Raw genomic sequence first — 26176 nt, forward strand, 5'->3', positions numbered from 1 at the left:
GGCTTTAGCTACTCTCAAGGTATTTCTTGGGTTTTATTCTTTAGCCCTTCCTGCTTTTGAGATGCCAGAGCCTAAAAAAGGGCTTTTTAGGCCCTGTAACACCTGTGGGAAGTATAGGCTATTCTCTGAAGACCCCCACAAACAGTGCCTATATTGCCTCTAACCTGACCACAAACCCGAGGAATGCAAGTATTGCCGCACTTTTTCAGCTAAAACCCTCAAAGATAGGGAGGGTACGCTGTTACTCTGGCTAATGAAGACTAAGGCTGCTACAGATTCAGACTCTGAACCTGAGGAAAAGACCCATTCTTCCTCAAAGAAAAGAAAGGAGGGCAGTCCCTCTTCACACCTTGGGGACTCTAAGAGATCTTAGTCCCATGATACATCTGAGCCTAAACACCACAAGAAACCTCAGGCAGAGGTGTCAAACCTCTCTCCAGCTCCTCCATCTGCTTCTCTGACTCCTCTTAGAGACCAATCTTCTCGACCGTCGAAGATTTCACTCCTCAGTAAAACAAGAGGTTCCTGCACTGTTGACAGCTTTGTCAGCGACTGTCAAGACGTAGACGGCAGCAGCGTCAACGGGAGCTTCGACGACAGTAATGTAGTCATCACCGATGGCCTTCACCGACAATAATTTTACAGTTCACCACCAATCTGTTGTCTGTTCTAGCAACAGCGTCCCCGCAGACTAAGGCCGTCCACGCACTTTCGACTGTACCACAGAGGATTGCATCGGTGGTTGAACTTCCATCAAGCCCATCAACTAGACCACCAACGGAGGAAAAAATCTGTCTCCTTCAGCCCAGGCAAATTCAGGATTTCTCCAAAATATCTCCTTTACCTCCTATTTGCCTTCTGTACTTCCAAGAGTCAGAAGCAGAAGGTATGTTTGGCCCTGCATAAAGTCCATCGCAAATAAGGGTCAAGTGCCAATATTCTGATTATGAGGACATTGAGGGCAATGATCCATCTTGTCTGCCAGGGGATTTTATTTTGCGGAAAGACACATCCGCCTTGCAGAGGCAGGATTCCTTCTAGGAACGTTATCCTTACGATGACAGAGAGGAGGAGCGTCATCAGTTCAGGGAACCATCAATGAACGTTCCAATGTCTCTGGTGTTGGATCTCCATCACATCTTTAACGATTATTACCAGCGTTTTCCGGACACAAATGCTCCTCAGAAGCCTTTACCTCTCCAAGAGGTATGCACTATTCTTCCAGGCCAAAGTACTCCCAAATCCACAAGAGAGAAGACCCTTCCTCCTCCTATAGTCATTGTAGAGAACACTCCGGATGCTCAGACAGAAGAAGGTTAGATACAAGCAGACACAGATGCCCATGATGAACCTGATGACCACATAGCCCCTTGCCACCATCTCATAATCCTCCTGCTGCGTATTCCCCTCTGGCAGATATCAGGGATTTTATGATCTTCTAGAGCACGCTTCCAAACATTTTGATTTGCCAATGCCAACCAAACAGACGGAGTGTTGTCTATATGACTTTAAGCCAGGCACTCGACTTTCAGTGAGAGCAATTCCTATCATTGACAGTAAATGGCAAGAAAGGCTAAAATGAATAAAAACACCTGCCTCCATTACAGATGTTATTCCAAAACTGGACAAGAAATGGAAGGCTCCTGATGACTCGCCTGCATGCCTCATTGGTCACCCGAGGCTGGACTCTGTAATCATGCAAGAAGCACATAGAAGAGCCAATAATCCAGCATCTCCCTGACTTGCCCCATCGGACAAAGAGGGTTGTCGCATCGACAATATTAGTAAGAGATTCTCAGCTTTGGCGGCTACCTCCATTAGAGCCTCTAATGCCATGTCCAATTTGGGGGAGAAATGACCGGCAGATGTGTTCGGACATCTCTACTCTGTTGTAGTATCTCCCAGAGGATAAAAAGAAAGAGGCAAAAGATATTCTTTTGGAGACAGAAAGAGCGTCTTTGGAGCTCATTGAGATAGCTTCGGAAGTTTCATCCACTGCATTTCGGCAACTTGCTGGAGCGGCGGTCCTGCGTCGCCAGGGATGGCTAAAAGCAACCACCTTTTGTCCAGAGGTCCAAAGAAAGGTTTTAGATATGACTTTTGATGGGGATTGCTTGTTTGTAGCTCCTTGCCTTTGTGCTTACCAATCTATCAAGAAGGATTCGGACACAGTCAAAGCCGTAGACCACCTCCAGCAGCGCCGTTTTCGGGCCAGAGGTCAGGGGAAATTCTTACCCCTTCCGCAATTTCAGCAGCTGTGCCAACTATATCCGCAGACTACCTCCCAGCCGTACAAACGGTCCTTGCAGTCCAACACCGCTCAGACTTATTAAAGACCGGCAGGACGCAAGAGGCAGCAATCTGCTGGAAAGTCCCAAGAATACAACAGGAGACAATGAAGTTCATCAGGCCCCTGCTACCATAGTCCCACACCACTATCGCATCTTCTCCGCATCCTTTCAGATGTGGAATTCCATTTCTTCAGACAGATGGGTTCTAGACATCTTCCAACATGGCCACACACTAGAATTCATTCAGCATCCTCCAAATGTTTCACCGCACAATATTCTGCTCAGTCACCTTCCAGATCTCCAGAAGGAAATAAACTTGCTTCTTCTCAAGCAGGCCATAGAGGAAGTACCAGTCAACCAGCAAAACCGGGGTGTTCATTCCCACTTCTTCCGCATCAAAAAGAAAAATGAGAAATGGTTTTAGGTCATGGACCTTAGGATGCTGAACAAGTTAATCAAGAGTCAATCTTTCAGGGTGCTCTCTTCTGAAGATTCTTCTGCTAATGGAAAAAGGGATTTTCTGGTTTCTCTCGATCTCCTAGACGCCTACTTTCATATTCCCATTCACCCTCAACTTCGAAGATTTTTCAAGTTCAAGGTGCAAAGGCGCCATTAAAATTCAATATATGGTTAACCAATTCAAAGTCCAGTCCCACGGTTTTCACAAAGTGCATGGCACCGATAGGAGCCTTCTGTGAGAAGTTGGCCTGATATGGGATGTCCAATATTCTAGTGGGCACCCTGTATCAGTCAAAAAAAACCTTATGGTGATGGTTGTAAAGTCAACCTTATAGACCAGCTATTCTGGTGGTACCAGGGACAAAGCAGTCTTAGGCTAACACTTCAGAGAGCATGTGAAGCCAATTGTTGTACCAATAATAACCCCTTGAATACCAAATGAAAGGACACCACACAAAGTATATATCAAATATATATGTATTTATTACTAACACAACCCCTCTGCACTCTTTATGAGGTCAGAGTTCGAGATACAGCACAAGTTACTCAATAAGCATACTATAAGTTGCACAAATACAATTCTGCCCTGGGGCCTCACGAACCATATACTAAGTAAGTGGTATAAGTACCACTTCAGGAAAGGTGAATAGGGCTAGGGCCTAGAGAATCGCTGGGGCTACACTGGCCAACCAAAGGTTAGGAAGTAGGAGTCCCACAGGATGCGTGTGCAGTGTCTAAACACACACGCGAGTTACCATAGGCTTTCAATGGGAATTCAAGTTACAAAGTAGTTGATTTCGGACACTTCCGGATGGACTACGGGAAAACCCAGTTAAACTAGGACACTTGGATAGTTGTTACCCACGAGAGCACCGGAGTACACGAGTTACCTCACCCAGGGAAGCAGGGTGCATAGGTGTCCGGTTTTGTGGTCGAATCCTATTGAGAGCTGCACAAAGATGCTGCAGGCGTGCAGGAGTAAGATGTCCGGATGGATCCAAGGGTGGATCGGAGCAGTGAAGAACCTGAAAGCAGAGGGTACCGAGTCTGGGTCACTAGCTAGTGACCAGGAAGGAGCCAGGCAATGTCGAGTTGCAATCAGGTAAAGATGCGAAACTTGTCTCTGCAGCCACGTGGACCAGGAGGCAACGACGACCAGGAGCTGGATACAGACTTTCCCACGAAGGATCTCGCTGTTTGCGGTGTCGGCTTCCGGATTGGAGTCAACAAGCCTTGGCAAAGGCAATCCACGCAGGAAGGAAGAGCGGCTTCTTGTTCAGACCAGTAAGGTCTAAGGAGCTTCCCCTTTACAGGCAAGCAGGAGCAAGCCCAGAGCAACCAGGCAAGCAGCGTTGATTCACAAGGATGTCTTCAGGAGGGCCACTAGCCAACGGGCTAGCAACCGCGAAGACGCGTCGTGGAGAAATGCAAGCGCAGGCCCCACGCGGCACTCGTGGAGAGTGGAGGGCTGAGCTTCGGTGCACTTACGGCTCGGGTTGGGGCTTCTCAAGTCCTAATGCACAACTTCGAGGTCGCCTCAGAAGCTGCACAGTTAGCAAAAAGCAGGTACTGCAGGTAGTCCAGACCCACGTCTCTCGTGTCCGCCATGGGTCTCAGCTTTGCTGTGGGTCAGAGTCAGAGAAGTCTGAAAGTCCAGATGCTGCGTCGACAAAGGAAACCGGCAAGTCACGGATTGCACAGGGTGGTCACTCCTTGCCCACAAGGGAGATTCTTCAGTCTTCTAGTTGCATTAGAATGTCGAAGGTCCAGAGTTTTGTTTCAGTTCAGGATAATCTAATGTCTCTAGACACAGCTCCTAGCTTTATACCAATCTAAGGGGCTGGATTACCTGCTAGGTCCCTCCTATGGGTGGAACCTGGGAAGTGGGTGGTTACACCCCTTTCCCTTTGTCCAGTTTCGCGCCAGAGCTGGGGCTGGGGTGCCCCAGCAACTGGTTTGAGCCGGGCTATGCATGGAGCACCTTGTGTGCCCCAGGCAGTGTCATTTCATTCAACCCACCCTGCCCCAATACACTATAACCTGTCTGGGGAGGTGCTAGCACCTCCCAAGGCAGAAAACCTATTGTCCAGGCCTCCCCTGACGGAGTTTCGTCCAGCAGCAGGAGGTCAGACTCGTGTCTGTGGCAGAAGCATCCATTTTGTGATGCTGAGGCTCTGTTTAACTTTAACCGGGTAAAGCTACACCTACATGTCTTCTCCCTCCAGAAAGGTGGAATGCTTCCCCCGCCGCCAGGACTGGCGGGGTAGTATTCCAAAGCGTATGACACCTTACACGACATGTTTTGATAAAGCCAAACCAAAGTTAGGATTAACCGCGAGGATTATAATGCACTTAAGAATATATGGTATGGCTATATCATAGAACAGCTATAAGGACATGGTTCCGAAAGCTGCAGACAGGCTCAGCTCATGCTAGAGCACCATCTCACATAAAACCAAGCACTCTGCCTTCAGAATTGTCAAGGTCTGCCATAGGAGTGACTTATAGGTATATATGTGTCTATATGTAATGGTAGGTATAGGAATACTATAACTAAGCAAGGGGTGATTACATGACCTTGCCCCAGCTGAGTGATCAGCCAGTTGTCAGTTTGGATGGCCAGCCAGGTGTGGCATAATACATGCTGCAGCCCCTGGTAGGCCTTGGATGCACCTATGCCCTGGGTACCTATGGTACACTATACAGGGGCTCACAAGGTGACCCAATATCCAATTGGAGATGTACTTCAAGTACATGGAGTCCATTTTACAGAGTGAGCGGATAGCCTGGGGCCCTGATTAGCAGGATCCCAGGCCAACTAAGTAAAAAACCAGCTAAACACTAGGCAAAAAGTTTGGGTAACCATATAGTCAGATATCCACCTTTCTACACCTTCTTAAGAAGTTCAGGTCAACAGGTGTTACCATATCTGGACGATTGGCTCATCTAGGCTCTGTCTTTTCAAGCGGCTGAAATTTCACCCAGAGCCTGTTAGATTCTCTTCCAGAATCAAGGACTTTGCATCAATCTGGAAAAATGGTCCTTTATCCAGGTCAATTGTTGGTCTTTCTGAGTGCTTGTCTCGACACAGTGCTGGACAAAGCCTTTCCCATTCAGGAAAGAATAATGCGGATTATGAATATGACAAAGCTTCTTTCAACAAGAAGGTTCGTTTCTGTGGGAGCAGTACAAGTCCATGCTGGGGATTATGTCCTCTTTTATCCCGCTCATTCCTAATTACCGGCTTCGCATGTGACTGCTGTAGGAACAGCTTGGTGCACAGTGGGTTCAGTCTCGAGGCTCATTCAACGACAAGGTTCGCATTTCACCATCAATGACTGCCGCTATGGCCTGGTGGATGGTCAAGAACACCCAGTCGCAAGGTCTTTCATTCACTCTGTACCACAACTGGTGATGACCTTGGAAGTGTTGATGGACGGATGGGAGGCTCACCTTCAAGAATTACAGGTTCATGGCAAGTAGTCCAAACAGAAATCAGAGTGTCATATAAACATTCTGGAGCTCAAAGCCTTGTTTTAAGGTCTGAAGGCCTTCCTGCCTCGATTCAAAGGTGTCGGTGCTCGTCAGGATGGACAACACTACAACAATGTTTTACCTCCGAAAGCAAGGCGGAACGAGATCTCGAGTGCTTTCCCTGCTTGCTCAACAGATATGGGAATGGCTCCTTGTCAACCACATCTCCTTGCAAGTGGAGCATGTGCCAGGGATTCACAACGAGAAGGCCGACTCTCTCAGCAGGGCCTCCAAACAGTGCCACGATTGGGATCTCAGCGACCAACTTTTGAAGTAGGTTTTTCAATCCTGGGGTTATTCAACATTAAATCTGTTTGCTACATTCCTCAACAAAAAGTGTCCTCTTTTTGCAAGCGGACATCCTCATCAAAATTCATGGGGAGAAGCCTTCCAGTTTCCTTGGACGGGGATTTTCGCCTATGCTTTTTCCTTGTTTCCACCCATTTCTCAAGTACTTCAAACAATGAAGCAAGACACTTGTTCGATCATTGTCATTGCTCCAGGTTGGGTAAGCCAGTTCCGGTACACCGAGCTACATCGCTTATAAGAGTGTTCTATGATTCTCTTCTTCCAAAGGAGGATCTTCCCTACATGACCAGGGCCAAGTGGTTCATCCACAAATTCCCTCTTTATTTGCCGGTTTAGCTCCTCACCACATTGAATTTGGGGATTTGAGGCTTTCCAAGGAGTATACTAAGATACTACAGAAGTCTCGAGCTCCATCTACATTGAAATGTTACACAGCTAAATGGAAGAGATTATGTGCTTGGTGTATCTCGCAAGCTTTGCATCCATTCTCTTAATCTCCGGAGCAGGTGCTGCCTTATCTCTTGCACTTAGCGAAATCAGGACTTTCTCACTCTTCCATAAGAGTTAATCTTGCTTTAATTTCTAGGTATAGAAAACATTCAAATCAAACTTCTCTGTGGTCTAACTAACTCGTCAAAGAATTTATAAAGGGACTTTTTAGAGTATTTCCTCCTTTTAAGCATCTTACAGTTTTGTGGCAAATAAACACTGTTCTGCCGCAACTAATGCATCCTTCCTTTGAGCCAATACACAAATGTGAATTAAAGTTCCTCTCCTGGAAAGTGTCTTTTCTCTTGGCCATTACCTCAGCCGGACGGCTCCATGAAATTCAAGCTCTCACTATAAAAGAACTGTATCTGCAGTTTTTGCCAGACAGGGTTATCCTGTGCACTAGCCTTTCTTTTATACCTAAGGTGCCTTTAGCTTACCACCTCAATGAGCCGATTGTTTTACCAACTTCCTTTCCTAATCCATCCTCCGCAGCGGAAAGGGCGTTGCATTCTCTGCATATAACGGAGACATTCTGTAAATCCTCTCAGCTACTGATCTCTTTCTCAGCACCCAGGAATGGATAGGCCTTGACACTGGCCAGCATTGCTTGTTGGGTCTCCTCCACGGTTTCCTTCTGTCCTGAAAAAGCTGGCCTCCCGCTTTTTGTGAAAGCACAAGCTCACTCTACTAGGAAAGTGGTGACTACCTCTGCCCTTTTTGCGGGAGCATCTCTCCCGGACATTTGCAAGGCGGCAACGTGGGCAAACGATTACACACTCACAAAGCATTACTGCCTGGATGGTTGGAAAAATTGAAATATCGCTGTTGGACAAGCTACACTTCAGCATCTCTTTGCTTAACGTAGGCGTCTTTTAGCCTTCTATGTTTCTGATGCTACAAGTTTATGTAATGGTGGTATGGTTCGCCTGCCCACCACCTTTCTTTTCTCCTATTGTGTTTTTTACTGCTTACTAGTTGGATTCATGCATGTTCATTCAGATATACTACCGACAAACTGTGGTCGAAGAGAAGCTCCCTGAAAGCCATCAAGATTACACTTGAAAAGAGCGGACTTAGGAAGTACGTGGAAACCATAAACACTCATTGAAGAATGAGGAACTACTTCTAAGGCGGAGTTACAAACCCTCAACAAAAAGCCTCAGTCTAATTGATAAAGAGCAAGGAAACAAATTGGAATTTATCAATACACACGTGCGAAGATATTGAGTACATATTCACCACAGAAGAAGAAATATCCACTGCAAGAGTGAGTCACGTTGATGAATATAAGATTACACCGTGGTCCAAGCCCTGATGATAATCCCCTAAGGCAGAGGGGGATTGGAAACGCGTTGGCTCGTCCATATTCGCCTACGAGGGACCCACATTGATGGGGGCTCTAGTGAGGGTGTCATCACATCAAACATACCCCGAGAAAGCCCCCCAAAAGTCTTATCCCCGTAGCACGCCTGTCTTTGCGCCCTAAAAATCGAATAATAAAAATAGTCCCAGCGCTGGCAGGTATTTTACAGTATCGACGGGTGTAATTTAGTGATTTTATTTTACAGTTTTTTTCTTTATTAGTTTATGAATATATGTTTTGTTATGAGATTACAAAATTATACAATGTAGAATGAAATGTGTATTCTTTCAATGCATCAAATTTGAATAATTGTTGCCCAAAAATGATTTGAATCAGGTACAATTGGTAAAATATAATACAATCACTAAATGTGTTGTATGTTGAATCTGCTAAATAAATTAGCAGGACACTAAACTGGTGGCCAGGTAATTTTCTGTTTGATAATACTAGTTGGATTCAAGCATGTGAATCTATAAAAGATTCAATACTGGAGAAAAAACAAGTTGCCTACCTGTACCCCTGTTCTCCAGTATTGATATATTTTATAGATTCACATGTGACCCTCTCCGATTGGGCTCACCAATTACTTCAGAGTTTTTGTATACCTATTCACTTGTGCTGTGGCTCTGTGGGTAAGGGAACTCTGATGTCTTAACTGTGATTGGCTGAAGTTTGGATGTTTTAAAATGATTCGGAAAAGTTACTCAAGTGCGTTTTCTGTTCGATGGAGGTCAATGGTGATGTTGCATTACTGCTATTTCTTATGTTATGGTGGGACTCCCATTATGACGATGAGGAAGATTCAAGCGTGTGAGTCTATAAAATATATCAATATTGGAGAACCACATTGTGCAGGGAAGTAACTTGTTTTTTTCCCTAGTGCATAAAAACGAATAAAATCATTGTTGCCTGTAAGCAGATAATGTAGTTGAGTCGCCGAAAACAAATATTTGCAGAAGATGGGGAAAAGGTAATGAAAGAATAATTGTGAATCCCCAACAAAGAGGTTTGTTTCTGTAAAGCCTAGCCCTTGGCTCTTTGCCTCTGTCTAGAAATATCGCCAGAATGGATCACAGAAGTTTTATAGGAATATGATTTGAGTTGGGATTGCATAGCAGGCAATAGTTCTAATACGTCACCAGGGCAGCACAATTTACAAGTAGAAATTTTCCACAGGCCTCGAAACTGTTATACAAGGCTCAGTGTTTCCACAACTATATATTAATTAACTCTTAATAAAAATGTTTAAATGTGTAACAGTCTTGTGCCCTACTGGTGTAAGCCGCTACTTACAAACGTATCACTTTCTTTTTCCATGCAGACGGAGTTAGATCTTAAAAGGCTGCGTGACCCTCTACAGGTGAACCTTCCTATCCAGCAGATCAGCGATAAAGATTGATAAAAAGAGACCTACTGTATAACCCGGCAAAACCTGTGGAAAACTCTTGCCTTTGAATGAAACGTTGCAGGTGGTGGCTGGGAGGTGGTTTGGGGTGGAATGTTTATTTTTAGCATTAATAAAATAAGAGAGGATTATAAAATGAAATAAAATCTGAAGAATGGGTGTACGAATTGAAAGTCTCTCAGTAAAGGGCTTGGGGAAAATTGTCTTAATACATGTCTTTGTTTTCCCTCTCTGGATGAAAATTCAGTGGGTTTAAAAATGTAAAGTAGAAGGTTCCATACTGAGTTAACTGTGCTATGTTCTTTTTTTTGGTTGAGGGTTGTCTTGGCCTGCATAACTGTAACATGCCTGCCTTTTGGTCAGGCTTGGTAGATCAGGCGTGGCAGTTGCATGCACAATAAAAGCCATTGGAGTGGAACCTCAGACTGGGCCACATCCCTTATTATAGGAAGGATTCATGCCTGGCTGTGGCAGGAGATTGTTCTAAGAGAACCTTTTGACTGTGGGCCGTGGAAAGATCCTAAGCTGTATTTTGTCTAGAATCATCTAACCATGCACAAACCCAGATGTCTTTACAATTTCCTCCACCCCTCACTCATTCGCCTATTCTATTTGCATCAAGGATCACATTTCTCCAGACACCAAACAGAAGCTTTGTGGAGAACGTCAGGTAAATGGCACGTTGTAATCTCCTAACACTTAAAGTTCCTCTCTTTCTTAGCACTTTTAACTTTCAGTCTGTGGGCTTAATGCATGATAGGTTTTATATGTATTCTTTATCGCGTTGGAGGAGGGGCTTTCCCCCACCGCCCTTGACTAGAGCACAGCTTGTTTGGGCTGGTGAGTGAATAGTCATTTCTGAGGGTTTTTGCTGAACCAGGACTGAGACCTGCATGGAAGTGCAGTGTGTGCGCCAAAGTCTAAAGCAATGATCATTTGCATTTTTGTAACGAATATGCACATCATTGCACAAATCGTGATCTTCCTGGATGTTTTTTTTGTTACCTAGCAAAGGCTGTCTGTAGAGGATAGATGCTGAAATCCATCTGGGATTTATTGGAACTGTCCTCCTAAAATGAAGTTGCCATACATCCAGTGGGTCTAGTTTCTGATGCTCTGTTCCTCCTTTTCTTGGATGTGAAAAGTACACTAAATGTACAATGGATACATTATTTTCTTATCAACTCACCTCCAGGATGTCAAGAATGCAGTCTCCTCCCTCTAGCTGAAAACATTGTTGGACTATTGGGGCATGGCATGATAGGGGTAGGGCAGGGGGTTATATGTTTAACATTGGGGAGGGCGTTTTTTAGTTCTCCCCACAGAAATATTCAAGATATCAAAACTCTTACAGAGAAAAGGTAATAACAGATGTCAGGTGCCTTGTGAAGTTGAAACAGATGTCAGATTGCCATCTCTTGGAAGGTATGGCAGATCTCTTGAGCAATCTGTTCCCAACACTACTTGTTGAGGTTTCAGCAGGCAGACCAAACAGTCGCTGCCACACCAGCCAGTGGCAAGGACAAATGAATGTGTGGTCGCCACCTCATCCTGCTAAGTATGATGGACGGAGTGGATGTTTACTTCCCTTCCAGCCCTTCTTTTTTCCCTCCTTTACATTTTCTTTTTTTTATATATATATATATATAAATATATTATTGAATGGTCTGAGTTATTTTTAATAGTTTTATCCTACGTGTGTGTGCAAAGTTTTAAAGAGAAGAAACACTTAACACAAGGTCTGTCACCCAACTGTTGCTGGGCGTTTGTGTATGTGGGGTGGGCGGGGCATGAAGAAATGTCCTTTAAAAACTAGGCAAATTATTGAAGGTGTGTAAAATCATGTATCATTTATGAAATATGTATAAAAGAGAAATGTAATTCTGAAACAATAAATACTTATTCAATTTTTGAAAGGAAGTGTCAAGCTCTTTCATTGAGAAATGTTCTTCAAAGATGGTGGGCTTTACATTTTTGACTGTGTCCAAGTTAAACTATGTTACAACTCATTCACTGTTTATGTGACTTTTATCTTGGGAGCAAATTACAGAATAATCGAAAGATGATCTAAAACGAAATTACATCGCAGCTAATTGTTGCCCCATTAAGAAGTCGTCAAATAATGTTAGCTAAAAACGCCTATTTAAGTTCACCACAGTTTCGAGTCTTGCCACTAAGCTTCTGTGTTTATTTTCCTAAACCGTATTTTATTATTTTCATAAACTTTAATTATAAAGTAGAATAAAAGGATCGTTGTGGAACAGTTCTTTATATGTAGCATATTGTCGAGGGATACTTAAGTGCGGGGTGATCCTGTTGTTACGCCTTGATACCTGTTGTTACGACGAAGATCAATCCTCGTGTGTCGAGCCCCTGGTATGATGACGCTTTGCGCGCCCTGAAGGGAGCCTGTAGATGGGCGGAGAGGGCCTGGCGGAAGACATATGGGGCTGAGTTAAAAGCTGCATATGCTGCGTCCGTCAAGCTCTATCACCGTGCCATTTGTCGTGCCCGAGCGGCTTTGTACGCCGAGGAATTCCGGAACAGCACGGACCCGTCGAAGGCCATCTTTAAGGCGGTTAAAGATCTTATGTCTAAGCGGTCTACCTCTACGGCTGAGAGCTCTGTCACACACTGTGAATCCCTCGCTTCCTATTTCTTGGGAAAAGTCCAGGCTATATATCGGACCTTCCCTTGTACTGGTAATGTGCCGGGTAGCCCCAAGGAGACACTTCACCAGATCACTTTGCTCTCATTTCCCCCTCTCATCCAGGAAGGGTTTGACAAACTTGCTATGCAAGTTAAGTCTGGGTCTCCATCTGATCCAGTGAGGCCTGCCCTCTTTCGAGACCAGACCTTTTTGGGACGCTCGGCTATACGTTCCCTTGTCAATCTCTCCCTAGAGACGGGGGTTGTCCCTACTAGCTGGAAGCAGGCGGTGGTGTCACCGATCATTAAAAAACCCTCTCTCGACCCGTCTAAGCCGGCTGCTACCCTGGCCAGCTAAGTTGACAGAGGCCCATGTCAATCTGGCCCTGTCTGAACATCTAGCCCGGTCCAATGCCCTCGATCCCACACAGAATGGCTTCCGTGCTGGCCACAGCACGGAGACTGCCCTTCTTGTGATGGTGGAACATCTCCGCGCGAGGTTGGATGCTGGGCAGACGGCGGCGCTGATTTTGTTAGACCTCAGCGCCGCCTTCGATACTGTATCGCACAGCATCCTCCTTCAGCGGCTCGAGGAGATCGGTATCGGTGGTCAGGCGCTGCAATGGTTCCGCTCCTCCCTAGCCAACCGCTCCTTCTGTGTTGCCATCCCTCCCTTCAAGTCCAGGTTCCAGCCTCTGGCCATGGGGGTTCCGCAGGGGTCCTCACTGAGCCCCACGTTGTTAAACCTTTACGTGAGACCGCTGGCTGATGTCGCTAGGCAGTGGGGCCTAACTCTGGTCTCATATGCCGACGACACACAGCTGGCAGTTACTCTCAGTGGGGATGCGGAACAGGATGACCCCAGGTTTCAGTCTGGACTGAAGGCGGTGGCCAGCTGGTTGACAGGTAACTGTCTCCAGCTTAATGCCACAAAAACAGAGGTTATGGTTGTCGGGAAGGGAGTGGAGCTCTGGGGCGATCAGTGGTGGCCTCCGGAGCTGGGCCCCACTCCGACCCCGGTGTCGGAGGTGAAGAACCTAGGGGTCTGGTTAGACGCTGGTCTCACATTCATAGGGCACACCAAAAAAATTGCAGCCTGTTGCTTTGGACTCTTAAGAGGTTTAAGGCCAGTGCTTAAGTTCTTCGATGCCCCTACCAGACAGCTTGTGGTCCAGGCAACCATCATCTCCCGTCTGGACTACGCTAGCTCTCTGCTGGCTGGGGCTAACCAGGCTGAGTTAACCCGTCTGCAGCGGGTGCAAAACGCCGCAGCGAGAGCCATTGTCGGCCTACCTAGGTTTTGCCCGGTGTCTCATGTCCTTCGCTCCCTGCACTGGCTCCCGGTCAGGAAGCGTATTCTTTTTAAGGTCTTGTGTCTGACCTTTAAAATCCTAAGAGGCATAGGCCCTGAGATTTTGGCCAACTCCATCTCCTTCTATGTCCCTACCCGCAACCTTCGATCTCAAGGTCAGGCCCTTGCTGTTGTCCCCAGATTCAGGCTCAGCAGGATGGGGAGTCGTTCCTTTAGGGTGAAAGCTGCGTTAACCTGGAACACCCTCCCAGTCGAAATTCGGCTGCTTGATGACCTGTTGTCTTTCAGTAGAGCCATAAAGACCTTTTTGTTTTAGCCTTCCTGTTTTAGCCTGTTTTAGCCTTCCTTCTGTGGCATTATCTCCTTGTTGTGTTATGTTGCTCCGTGTCCCTGCGCCGGGATGCTCCTTCGCTGGAGTCGCTGTGCGCATAATAAATTGTTATAACATAACATAACATAACGGATGCCGTAATGCTCCTACAGCTTCACCCAAATCATAATGTGCTTACGGGGACAGCCACTCAACTTATAGAAAGGTTCCTTTAATTTCACACTCCTATCCATCTCTCTCAGCCAGTACATGAATGGGGGAGCTGTTGCGGACTGTGAATAACTGGTAATATCTCTTTTTGCTACAACTCTGCCTCTGTCCTCCAGCATTCGCTGCACATAAATGCCTCCATGGTCCTCCACTATTCTCCTGAGGGCGACATACAAGGAGCTTTGAATTGGACTCCCCAATATTTTCACTAGGGTAAAAAAAAATTGTAGTCCATTATGTCTTAATCACTAAACAGTCCCATAACACGTGACAGAATTGACTTTCAGAGGAACCACAACGAAAACCACTTGGTGAGAGGATCGCCTGAATTTGCGCAGTAAGGTCAGCTCTACATAAGTATTTTAACAAAATAAGTTTTAATCTGGTGGAGATTCCCGAGGAGCAATACCACCATCCCTTTGTTTACTTTCATCCTGTTGTCCCACCCAATACTCCCATTTTACCCTAATGTCTAAACATTGGTCCGGTAAATCCTTAACAAGGGATTTGTGCCTACAGGAGATTCCCACCCACTTTGCCCAGTGGACCACTTTTGCCTCCAATGAGTTAGTTGTATTCTGGGGTTTCGATCACTTGTGTTTGGGTGGGCTGGGCATGTTGTAATTTGAGGTATTTGTATATGGTGGTTTGTGTAACTCACATTCAGTTTGGAACTCTTGGAATGATTTCATGTGTTTGACTTCCACATATCTACCAATTTAGAGATTCCATTAAGATCCGACTTTCTGAAGCCTGACAGTTGCGCACTGTTTCAGCCGTGTTTGTGCCATAACATCATCCAGGGTTGTTTTCCCATGCCATTGAATCCAACTGAGCCTCCTGTGCCAGCACGGTATGGCCACCCTGGTTACCTCTTAGAGAGGCTGGGGTGCACAGGACCCACTTATTGGCTATTCAGAACCCAAGAGTTCCAGTTCTGTAGCAAAACGCTGGGTCACCATGTCCCCTGAAGAGCCTTTCATTTATATACAGGATATGCGAGGCCGAGTGGTAGAGGCAGAATTTGGCATTACCAATGACTCCCATCATAAGTGATAATTGCTACAATATACTCTGTCGGATCAACAATTGCTTAGTGTCAAGGAAAATAATCACGATTAATCATTTAAAGCTTGTAAATTCACTGGATCAGTCGGGACACACCAGACAAGAGAACATAGTTATTTAGTATGTTAGAATTTATGTGTCCATTGTTGCATGGAATATGTGACTGTTGTACAGTTACATCGCAGGACAAAAATCAGAACATATATATTTACAACATATAACTAATACAAGAATCGGGACAGCAAAGTTATTTGGACAAGCCATCCGATTATTACACATATACGGTAGTTCAATCTACACCCTGTGTTATCCTTAATGATTGCAAGGGTCTAGGGATTCAGGGCCTGATGTTGCTAAGCTTCGACGTTTCGACCCAGGATGTATGTGTCAATTGAGAAACATCACAAGGGGTCTTTGTACGGAGTGTCCTGCCAACAGCCTAAATGGGTACATAATGAATACACGTGAGTATGGTATGTCGAATGGTGGCGATATAAATAGCACCTATTTCGGGGCCAATTAAAGCAACTCACCGGAGCAAAAAAATGGTGCAGTTAATATTGACTCTTGGTTCCGAAGAAATCATTGAGAACATGTCATTCATTCATGTCCTGGATTCGATTAGAGGCATTAACGTGTCCAATTACTTGAATTCCAAAATTGAAATCAGTGAAGCCCCATTAAAGAGGATTTTCTTGCGTTTACCCTTAAAAAGTCAGGGCTTATCAGATCAGCCCCTGTACATCTTAAATGTGAGTAGAACTTGATAAATGAAACTAAGCAGTCGCTCACTTATTACAACAAAGGCGGAGGGGTGACTCACCCTTTAATTTCGTCGGGATCTGTAGCATTGTGTTGGAGGGCATGGCTAATTAGGTCCTATACAAATTCATCGATGGGTTCGTTTATTGTCCTTTCGAATCAAACTCTATGGTAAAACAATGGAGGTATCCTTGGGCACGGAACCTTACTTGCTTCAAGGGGTCGTAGTAACAGTAAAAGGACTTGCCCTTTGCTGAATTAAGTGCATGGAGGGTCCTGGCCAGGGTCGGATTGGGATCACAATTTGGCCCGGGCACTGACGAAAAAAGTGGCCCACATTCAAGGGGCGTGGCCCACAATTAAGGGTCTTGGCCCACATTCAAGGGGCGTGCCCTTTCATGAAACACCATTTGGTTACACATGTCAATGTCCTTGAATATTAGATGTAAATACATTAGGAATTTGGACAAGTATGGTTGTGCACTGTCCAGTGACCAGCTGAAAGAGGGCATCAAAGATCAGAAATTGGATTATAAATTCAAATCGGTTCCAAACAGGGGCCAAAAATGTTTGGCCCAGGGCCAGGCCCGGACTGGCCATTGCGGGCACCGGGCAATCCCCCGGTGGGCCGCATGGTTGGGCGCCGGTTTTGGGCCCCTGGGGGCCGTATTGTTACAGGGCCGTTTTTGCAGCTAAGCTGCAAAAACGGCCCTGTAACAAAATCGGCCCAAAACCGGCCCTGGCAAATAGCGCAGTCGCACCCCCCTCCGGGGGTTAGGGGGGGGAGGCCGGCCGAGCACTTTGCCAGGGCCGGTTCTGGTTCCCAGTCCGGCCCTGCCCAGGGCCCCCAAAATCCTTAAGCTGTTTGGCACAGAAATGAATTAAAGTGAGAGGATACTGTTCTTGCACAGGACACAGGGCAAAGGTGACAATGGCGCCATGCTGAGCAACTAAAAAAACAGCAAGGCCCCTTTCTGTCACAAAATTATTCGAACCCTCCAGGGAAGGAGCACCTATTAAGCAGCGAAGCCCCTGCTATTACTAACCGACTCAGCCCTCCCCAGACCTTCTGCTCAGGAGCACATGAATAGCAGTAAGGCCCCTGCAATTAGTAAATTAATCAGCCCTCCCCAGCCCTCCAGGCCTCAGGGCAATGTCCTGGCAGGGGAGCACAAAACACAGCTGCTGGGTCATCCATGGTAGCCAGGGGGAGGCTGAGGTGAAGATGGTGCAAGTTGCAAAGATCACCTGGCCCCCACAGTGAGACCCATTCTTCCTCGCCCACTATACCCTCGGCCGTTTTTCTCTGGACCCCGACCCGCCATCTTGTCCATTCCCTCGTCTTGTACCCTTCTCCCTCGTTTCCCCCTTGACGATCCTCAAATGTTTCTTCCCTTTTCTGTTTTGCCTTTTCTCCATACCCTTGTATCCCTCCCACCCTCCCTTGGTGCTGTGACTGCATCCCCCCTCCGACCCCACGTAATGAAACTCTGCCTGAGAAAATCTACTATGTGTATATATATATATATATATATATATATATATATATATATATATATATATATATATATATATGTATGTATGTATATAGAGATAACTCTAATCACTAGTATATGAAGTAGACCTTTGTACTATTTACCATTCCTATGTGACTCTTAGAGTATATCCATTAGTATCCCTTCCTTAGGTATGTAGAGATAACTCTAATCACTAGTATATGAAGTAGACCTTTGTACTATTTACCATTCCTATGTGACTCCTAGAGTATATCCATTAGTATCCCTTCCTTAGGTATGTAGAGATAACTCTAATCACTAGTATATGTAGTAGACCTTTGTACTCTACCATTCCTATGTATATCCATTTGTTTCTCTTCCTTGAGTGACTTTACTACTTGTACATTTGCAATTTTTCTTTCCGTTTGTATCTCTTCCTTGTGTGACTTTACATCTTGTACATTTGCAACTTTTTCTGCTTGTATCTTGTATGTAACGCATGTAATCCTAAATCCTTATGTTTCGCAACTGATTCTTATGTAAAGCGCTCTGACACCTTCTGGTAAAGTTTGTGCTATATAAAAATCGCATTAAATTACAAAAAAAACAAAAAAACTAACACTGTTTGTGCTGCGTGGGCCCCAGGGGGGCCGAGGTGAAAATGGCTCAAAGGCCTGAGCAACACCTGGCCCCCAGGGAGGCTGATTTTTGCAAACAATCACCCCCCTTTGCAGGGCAGGGGTGAAGGAGAGGCCACAGCGGATAATCACTGTACAGTGAAGCTGCATTCATTTCTCTGTCTCTGTCTCCGTGCCCTCTGTGGGCCGTTTTTTTTTCCCCTTTTCTAGTCCACAGAGAGCACGGAGACAGAGAAATTAATGCAGCTTCACTTTGCGGCTGGGAAAGGGGAGAAAAAAATCCGGCCCACAGAGGGCACGGAGATACCGGCCCTCCGGCCGATGCCCGAATGCCCGCATTGCCAATACGCCCCTGGTCCTGGCTCATTCAATCAGCCTGCAAGTGACCTAATCAAAATAAGGCAGAGATTAATGTAATGTAACTCTATGGCCCTACGTTACTTAAACTAGAGAAGTGAAGAGAGTCTGGAGAGGACTCACTTTTCCGACGTTCGGCAGAGAATTCACGGCACTGGCAACGAGGACCGCGTCCTGTCAGCAGACTGCTCATTAAGAAAGGAAGGACGGCTGCTACGTCAGTGTGCACATCCGAGAGGTATGTATGGAATGCATGGCTAGCCACGTCCTGTGGCATGACTTATTAAACTGTGGGCAGGACATCCCTTCGCATATCGAAACACTGATAGAGTTCCTCAGGGAGTGATGGATTATAAGATTTTGAAAATGTTTGTGCGGCATATCCATAATGGCAAGTATCGAAGGACACAATTTGGTCTTGGTAAGTGCGGTGGGTTTAGGAAGTTCTATAGTTGTGCGTCTTGACTATTACTCGCCGATAGAGGGGGTCATGCTTAGTACTGTATAGTGTGCTTCATATGTCAAGCATAACGCTCGTTGACGACCAAATTAGACGGTAAGTCTCGCCCCTTTGTTGAATTAAGTGACCAACTACTTAGTTTCATTGATCATGTTCTACTCACAATTCAAGTGTATGGGGGATGATCTGATGAGCCCTGACTCTATAAGGGTAAACGCAAGAAATTCCTCTATAATGGTGCTTCATTGATTTCATTTTTAGAATTCCGGTAATTGGGACACGTTAATCCCATTAATTGAATCCAGGACATGAATGATTGGTGCATGTCCTTTATGATTTCTTCGTAACCAAGAAGAGTCCATATTAGTTGCACCATTCTTCCTCCGGTGAGTTGCCTTAATTGGCCCCCTAAATATGTGCTATATATATCTCCGCCATTCGACACACCATACTTATGTGTAATCATTTTTTACCCATTTAGACTGTTGGCAGGACACTTAATAGCCCTGAGGGAGACCCCCTTGATGTTTCTCAATTGACACATACATTGTGGCTCGAAACGTAGATGCTTAGCAACATCCCGTCATAAGTCACCACACCCTTGCAATCATTGTTAAGGATAACACATGGTGTAGATTGAACTATATGTGTAATAATCAAACCGCTTGTCCAAATAATTTCTGTTGTTGTCTCGATGTGTGTATTAGTTATTTGTTGTAAATATATATGGTACACCGCCACGTTATATGTTGTATTATTGCATTCTGATTTTTGTCCTGTGATGTAACTGCACAACAGCCATTCAACAATTAATGGATATATAAATTCTAACATACTAACTATATTCTCTTGTCTGGTGTGTCCCAACTGATCTGGGGAATTTACAAGCTTTAAGTGATTAATCGTGATTATTTTCCTTGAAACTAAGCAATTGTTTGACCCAACAGAACACATTCAAGCAATTATCATTTGTACCCAGGTTCTGAGGGACACTGGGTTGTCCCATTATATTTAACCCCATCATAAGGGGGTTGGATAGATTTTTTGAATGCAATACATAGGAGTTTTCCTGCCTATAGAGAGGAGCGCTCTCTGGTCTGAAGGTCTTCAATCTAAACCTGTTAGATTTATAGGGGTACATTTTAAAATGTGTAGAGTAGTTTTGGCAAAATTAATGAGGGCTACCCTGCCCAGTACATTCAAAGATAGATTTGCCCAGCCATCCATATATTTATTTATGCTGGGTATCAGTGAAGTCGGGTTAAGGCTGCGCATGAGTTTAGAATGCGGAACTATATGCACGCCAAGGGATTTGAAACTTTGGGTATTCACACATATCTGACACATATAAGACCAGGATTGACTTAGCCTGTTTCACTTTCAGGCTGAAGACCACGACCTACAATTCAAGCATTTTCATTAACCTACGTAAAGTATCCTGGAGATGACTCGTGAAGAGTACAACATTTTCTGCAATAAGGGCAATGAGGGTCTTCATTCTTCCTACCCAGTAAAGTCCCTCCCTTGTGCATCTCACCGTACCCAGGCCACAAGTGGCTCTGTCGCCATAACGAGAGCAGGGGAACCGTGGGCACCCCTGCATGGTACAGAGATAAATCTGAAATGATGGTGACAGGACTCCAAATTCTTAGACCTATGCATGAGAACAGGCATTAAGTGCTCTAATGTAGAACTAAAAACGTGGCCCAAATCCCATCCGTCTCAACACCCAAAACAGGAAGGACCAATACCAGTGTTCTAAGTGAGTTCTCAAAATTTTTCGGTATGAGCATACTGGGATCTCTACATGCATCTCTGCCAGGACTACACAAACCCTACAAATGAAGTGTTGCATACTGCAATTGCAGATTAACCCACATTGCTCATTATGCACAAGAGAGGAAACCCTGTCTACCAATTTCCGGTCCTTGCCAACATTCTTTTTTTCCCCTGGAGTTTTATATAGCGCAAACGTGACCTGAAGGTATCCGGTATCAGAGCGCTGTACATGAGCACCAATTGTGTTACACATTCATCAGATCGAGCTTAGAGTCCGCGCGCATGCGCTGCAGGGCATGCCGTATTGGAGTGCAAATTTGTAGCCCTGCCCACTCTCCGCCCATATTTTTCATTGGCTTGTGTTATTGCCCTTCATAAATGCTGGCTTCTGATTGATAAATTGGCTTGTTAGTCCCTTCCTAGTACCGCCTTGTCTTAATTTTTTTATCTCCCGTGAAGACTGACACTTTTACATCACTTATTACACGGTGTGCGTTCTAAGTAGGTGAGCACTCTTTAGTCTATTGCTGACTAATGGGGACAATGGCGGCTACTTTTTGTTGTATTTGCATATCGCCCACACAGGACAATAACAAACGCTTTCGTATTGAGCGCTATGCTGGTCTAACTTTAAAAGTGCCTGCCCCCTACCTCCACGGTACAATGGCAACATATTTTCTGAAAACCTTGCGTCCTCTTCAGGGACACCGCTTTGTTTTACCTTTATTTATTTATGTCAATATACTTTACTAGTGAGCTTGGCGCCCGCTTTAGGGACACCGCACTGCTTCTTTTATTTATTTTTTTAATTTACTGGTCGGCGTGCTGCCCACTTCAGGGACACTGCTCTCTGCTTTTTTTGTTGTTGCTATAATGGTGAGTGCGACGCCCTCTTAACAGACACCGTGCTCTGCAATACGATAGGTCTCGCTTTTGGCAAAGTATTGTAAATGACAATGCCTTTTAATATTATAAAAGGCATGGCCATTTACAATGCCAATTGCTCAAAATCTCTCGATTGCGAGACAGATTCCATTGCAAATGCTTGTTTTTGTTAGGCACCGGTAGAGGAAGTGATTTGTCCAGAATCACAGGATGATGAACGTCATTGCCGAGACTCTAACTCGGTTCCCCAGATTTGAGATCGGCCGCCTTAGCCGCTAGGCCACATCCTCTCCCACGTGTGAAACTATCGCAAATAGTTATAAAAGACAATGTGTACTGCACAAATAGCTGAAGGCCTAGTTCATATTATTTCAACTAATATGTTTACATAACACCTCATACAGCATGTTTTTGATTTGTGAGATTTACACGTAACAAGTGTTGCTATTACTCAAATCAATTTACCATACATTTACTGAAGGGTGGAAGGCTGACTTGGCTTTTGTGGGGTACACAATTAACACTCTTTGGATAATTAATGATTGTAGGGAGTGTTTCACTGATTTGTCTAGATTGAGCCTTTTATAATCTTGGTTTTTAATGCACAGTCTATCTGGAGCCACATGTTTCATTGTTTTATGAATCTGTATCAAATCCACAAGATGTCTGTCTTTTGAGACTGTCTTGATTATATTGTAGCAGTTACGACTACAAGTCCCAGAATTCAAAGAAAACACTGAAGGGAATGCGTTAGTCATGGATGGAACAGTGATAGATAAAGTCATTGAATCAAGTGGGTTACTTGATAAAACAAGCACTGGCAAAGCTAATAGGTCTCACCTATGCAAGAGCTTTTGGCTTTGCCAATATGTTTTAGCAATGTTGTACACCAGTTTAGCTGCTGTTTCGCATGGTTAAAAGTTAGTGTGGTAAAGGAGGGCGACGCGGAGTAGAGTGGAGTGGCGTATAGTAGAGTTGAGTGGCATGGAGAAGAGGGGAGCGTCATGGAGTAACATACAGTGTTGTGGTGGAAGTGGAGTAGGTGTTAGAGTTGCTTATCGTGGAGTGGCATAGTCGTGGAGGGGTGTAGAGTGAGTGGCATAGACTGTTGTAGACTTGCATGGAGCAGAATAGATTGTGTGAGTAGAGTACGGTGTGTCAGAATAGAGTGGAGTAAAGTGGCATAGAGTGGAGTAGCTTGTTAGTGGATCAGAGTTTAATGGAGTAGAGCACCATTAAGTTGAGTGTCCTGGAGTGAAGTTGCATAAACTAGTGGTGCAGAGTAGATTGCAGTAGCGTAGAATGTAGTAGTAAAGAGTAGAGTGAAGTGGCATAGAGTAGAGTGTTGCAGGGTGGATTGGTGCAGTGGCATAGAGTGCAGTCATAAAGAGTAGAGTGTCCGTGCAGGGTCATAGAGTGGTGCAGAGAGCAGTGACGTAGAGTATAATGGCACAGAGTAGAATAGAGTGGCATAGAGTGCAGACTCATTGAGTAGAAAGTGTTGGAGTATAGTGGTGTAAAGTGAAGTGATGCACATAGTTGGCATAGGTACAGATGCATAGAGTGAATTGGTTTTGAGTAAAGTGGTGAAGAGTTCATTGGCGTAGAGTGCAGTGGTTTAGAGTACAGTGGCATATAGAGTGCAGAGGCATAGAGTGCAGTGGAGTAGAGCTGATTGTTTCTGAGTGGAGTGGTGCTCGGTGGAGTATTGTGTTAAACGATAGAGCACAGTGGCATAGAGTTGAGTGGTGCAGTGTTGATTGTAGTGGCATAGATTAAAGTGGTGCAGAGTAGAGTGGCATAGAGTTCAGTGGTATTGTCCAGTGCTGCAGAAAGACTGCAGTGGTGGGTAGTGCTGTGGCATAGATTATAGTTGCTTACAGTGCAGTGGTGCAGATTAAATTGGCATAGAGTGCAGTGGCATAGTGTGTTGGGTTTGAGTAAAGTGGTGTAGAGAGCATTGGTGTGACATGCAGTGGCATGGAGCTGCAGCTGTCTAGATGAGTGGCATAGAGTGGAGTGACACAGAGAGGAATTGATTGGCATAGCTTGTAGCGGCATAGAGAACATTGTCTCAGAGTAGAGTGAAGTGGCGGACGGTGCAGTAGTGCAGAGTAGAATATAGTGGCGTAGAATGAAGCAATGCACAGTAGTGGAGTGGTGCAGGGTAGAGTGCAGTGGCATAGGGTGGATTTGTGTAGAGTGTTGGCATAAAGTAAAGTAATGCTGTGGTGTAGGGTGCAGTGGTGAGTAGTGCAGAGTAGAGGGGTGCAGAGAGCAGTGACGTAGAGTAGAATAGAGTGGCATAAAGGGCAATGGTTTAGAATGACTGAGTGCAATGGCATAGAGTAGAATGTTGTAGAGTAAAGTGACAAAGTGCAGTGTTACACAGTGTTACAGAGTAGTCATAGGTACAGTTGTGTAGGGTGCATTGGTTTTGCGTTAAGTGGTGTAGAGTGCAGTGGTTTGGAATAGAGTGGCATACAGTGCAGTTGTTTCAGAGCAGACTATAGTGGTGCAAGTGAGAGTGCAGTGTCATAGAGTAGAGTGGTGCAAAGTGCAATGCACAGAGTGAAGTGGCATAGATTAGTGGCACAAAGTGGCATGGAGGGGTGTAGACTGCAGTGGCGCAGAGTAGATTTTAGAGTAGAGTGAAGTAGCGTGACATAGAGTATGTCCGTAAAGTGGCATTGAGTAGAATTTCGTAGAGTGCAGTAGTGCACAGTAGATTAGAGTGGCTTAGAGTAGAGCAATGCAGAGTGCAGTGGTGTAGAGTTGAGCGATACAGAGTTGCAAAGGAGTGGCAGAGAGTGCAGTGTTAGAGTAGAATTGAGTGGCATATAGTTCATTGGTTTTGAGTAAAGTGGTGAAGAGGTTTTGAGTAAAGTGGTGTAGAGTGGTGAAGAGTGGAGTGCAGCAGCGTAGAGTAGATTGTTTCAGTTTAGAGTGCAGAGTAGATTAGAGTGGCGTAGATGGGATTGGCATAGTGCCCTGGTGTACAATGAAGTACATAGTAGAGAGCATTGGCATAGAGTGCAGTGTTGCAGAGTAGGGTGGCATAGAAGATGACGCAGAATGGGGTAGAGTGAAGTGTATGGTAGAGTGCATTTGTGTGGAGTGGTGCAGAGTAAGGTGGACTAACGTGGAGTATGCATGGTACTGTACGCACTGCCATTACAGACAGCATGTCTCCAATTGAAATGACCATTACATTTGCATTCACATACAGTTTATCTGATAAAAGTATACAGCGCACAGCATATGTAACAAGATAAGAACAAGATGTAAAGGCCTGTTTACAAAAAGCAAGGTTGTGGTAGAATAAAGTAAACAACGTTTGGGCAACTGTAGGAATGAACTTTAGCTAGACAGCCTAAAGCAAATAAAGTCAGCAAAGGTGAAGGCAGAAAACGTGAGTTACAAACCACAAAGCCAATGGAAAGCAAGGGGTGGAATACATTCCTAGGTCAACTTTCCGAATGTCCCCAAGATGTCTTTAGTGTCTGGTTGGCTCCAACCTAAAAAGGACACCTCTCAGCCTCACTTCGTAAGGAGTGTTATCAAACAATGCAGATAGTTCAATTAACATGTTCAGTGAAGCATTCGAAATATTTATAGAACTGCTCTGTACTCCTCCCTCGGCTAGAAAGGCTCAGAAGCGTTTGTGCCACCAAGAGCAGGAATCTTTATCACCATATAACACTCTACTGGTAATAGGCTGGAGAGTGGGTACTCACTGCTCCTGACCGGGGCCTGAGTTTCTAACCAGACTTTTGCCTCTCTCAACAAAAGCACAACCATAAACAGAAGAGTCTATTGTATATATTGGCTGGAACAGCAAGTCGGGTGGGGGCAAAGGTTAACACACACACACCACAGCGTTCATAAGCCATGCACCCAATCAATTAGGGATTCACATGATCGTAATTGGCAGCGACCTTCGTGATTCCAAAGATTGATTTTCAGCAGGGCATCCATGGTGAAGTGGATATCTTGAGAGATTTCTTCCTGCTAGTTGTGGAGTGTGCTTTGCTTCTGCATTTTTTTCAAAGCAGGGCGCCTTTGCAGAAACAGTAGTAATTATGTATCACCTTAATACACTTCCGATTAGCGTGACCCTAACAAGACCAGGATGGCAGCGGTTGAGTAAATTTCCTGAAGATCTACAAAACCGTGATGGATCGAATGCTTGAATTAATCTCACCCACTGGTATTTGCTTGGGACAAATCCCGTCCATCGTTATTTTGCATACCATGCAACCTCAGTGTGGGCCCAGCTAGATGCAAATCAGCCTAGAGCCTGCTCCAGTGGGAACAGTTCTTCCCGGACTGCCAAGCCAGGTCCTCCCTAAACGGGAACACAGGCAACCCAGGAC

At 45.1% G+C, this 26176-nt stretch overlaps 1 protein-coding gene across 2 annotated transcripts in view; it reads left to right on the forward strand.

The window, feature by feature from the left end:
- MCU (mitochondrial calcium uniporter) overlaps positions 1 to 11769 on the forward strand; it is a 774118-nt gene extending 762349 nt beyond the window's left edge. For both annotated transcript variants that reach the window (XM_086922280.1, XM_086922281.1), the window contains one exon: positions 9770 to 11769. In XM_086922280.1, coding sequence (XP_086778406.1) covers positions 9770 to 9847 — 78 coding nt within the window. In that variant the 3' untranslated portion in view covers positions 9848 to 11769. The remainder of the gene's footprint in view (positions 1 to 9769) is intronic.
- Positions 11770 to 26176: the final 14407 nt, after the last annotated feature.

Source organism: Lissotriton vulgaris, chromosome 5, assembly GCF_964263255.1.
Source record: "Lissotriton vulgaris chromosome 5, aLisVul1.2, whole genome shotgun sequence".
Classification (NCBI taxonomy): Eukaryota; Metazoa; Chordata; class Amphibia; order Caudata; family Salamandridae; genus Lissotriton; species Lissotriton vulgaris.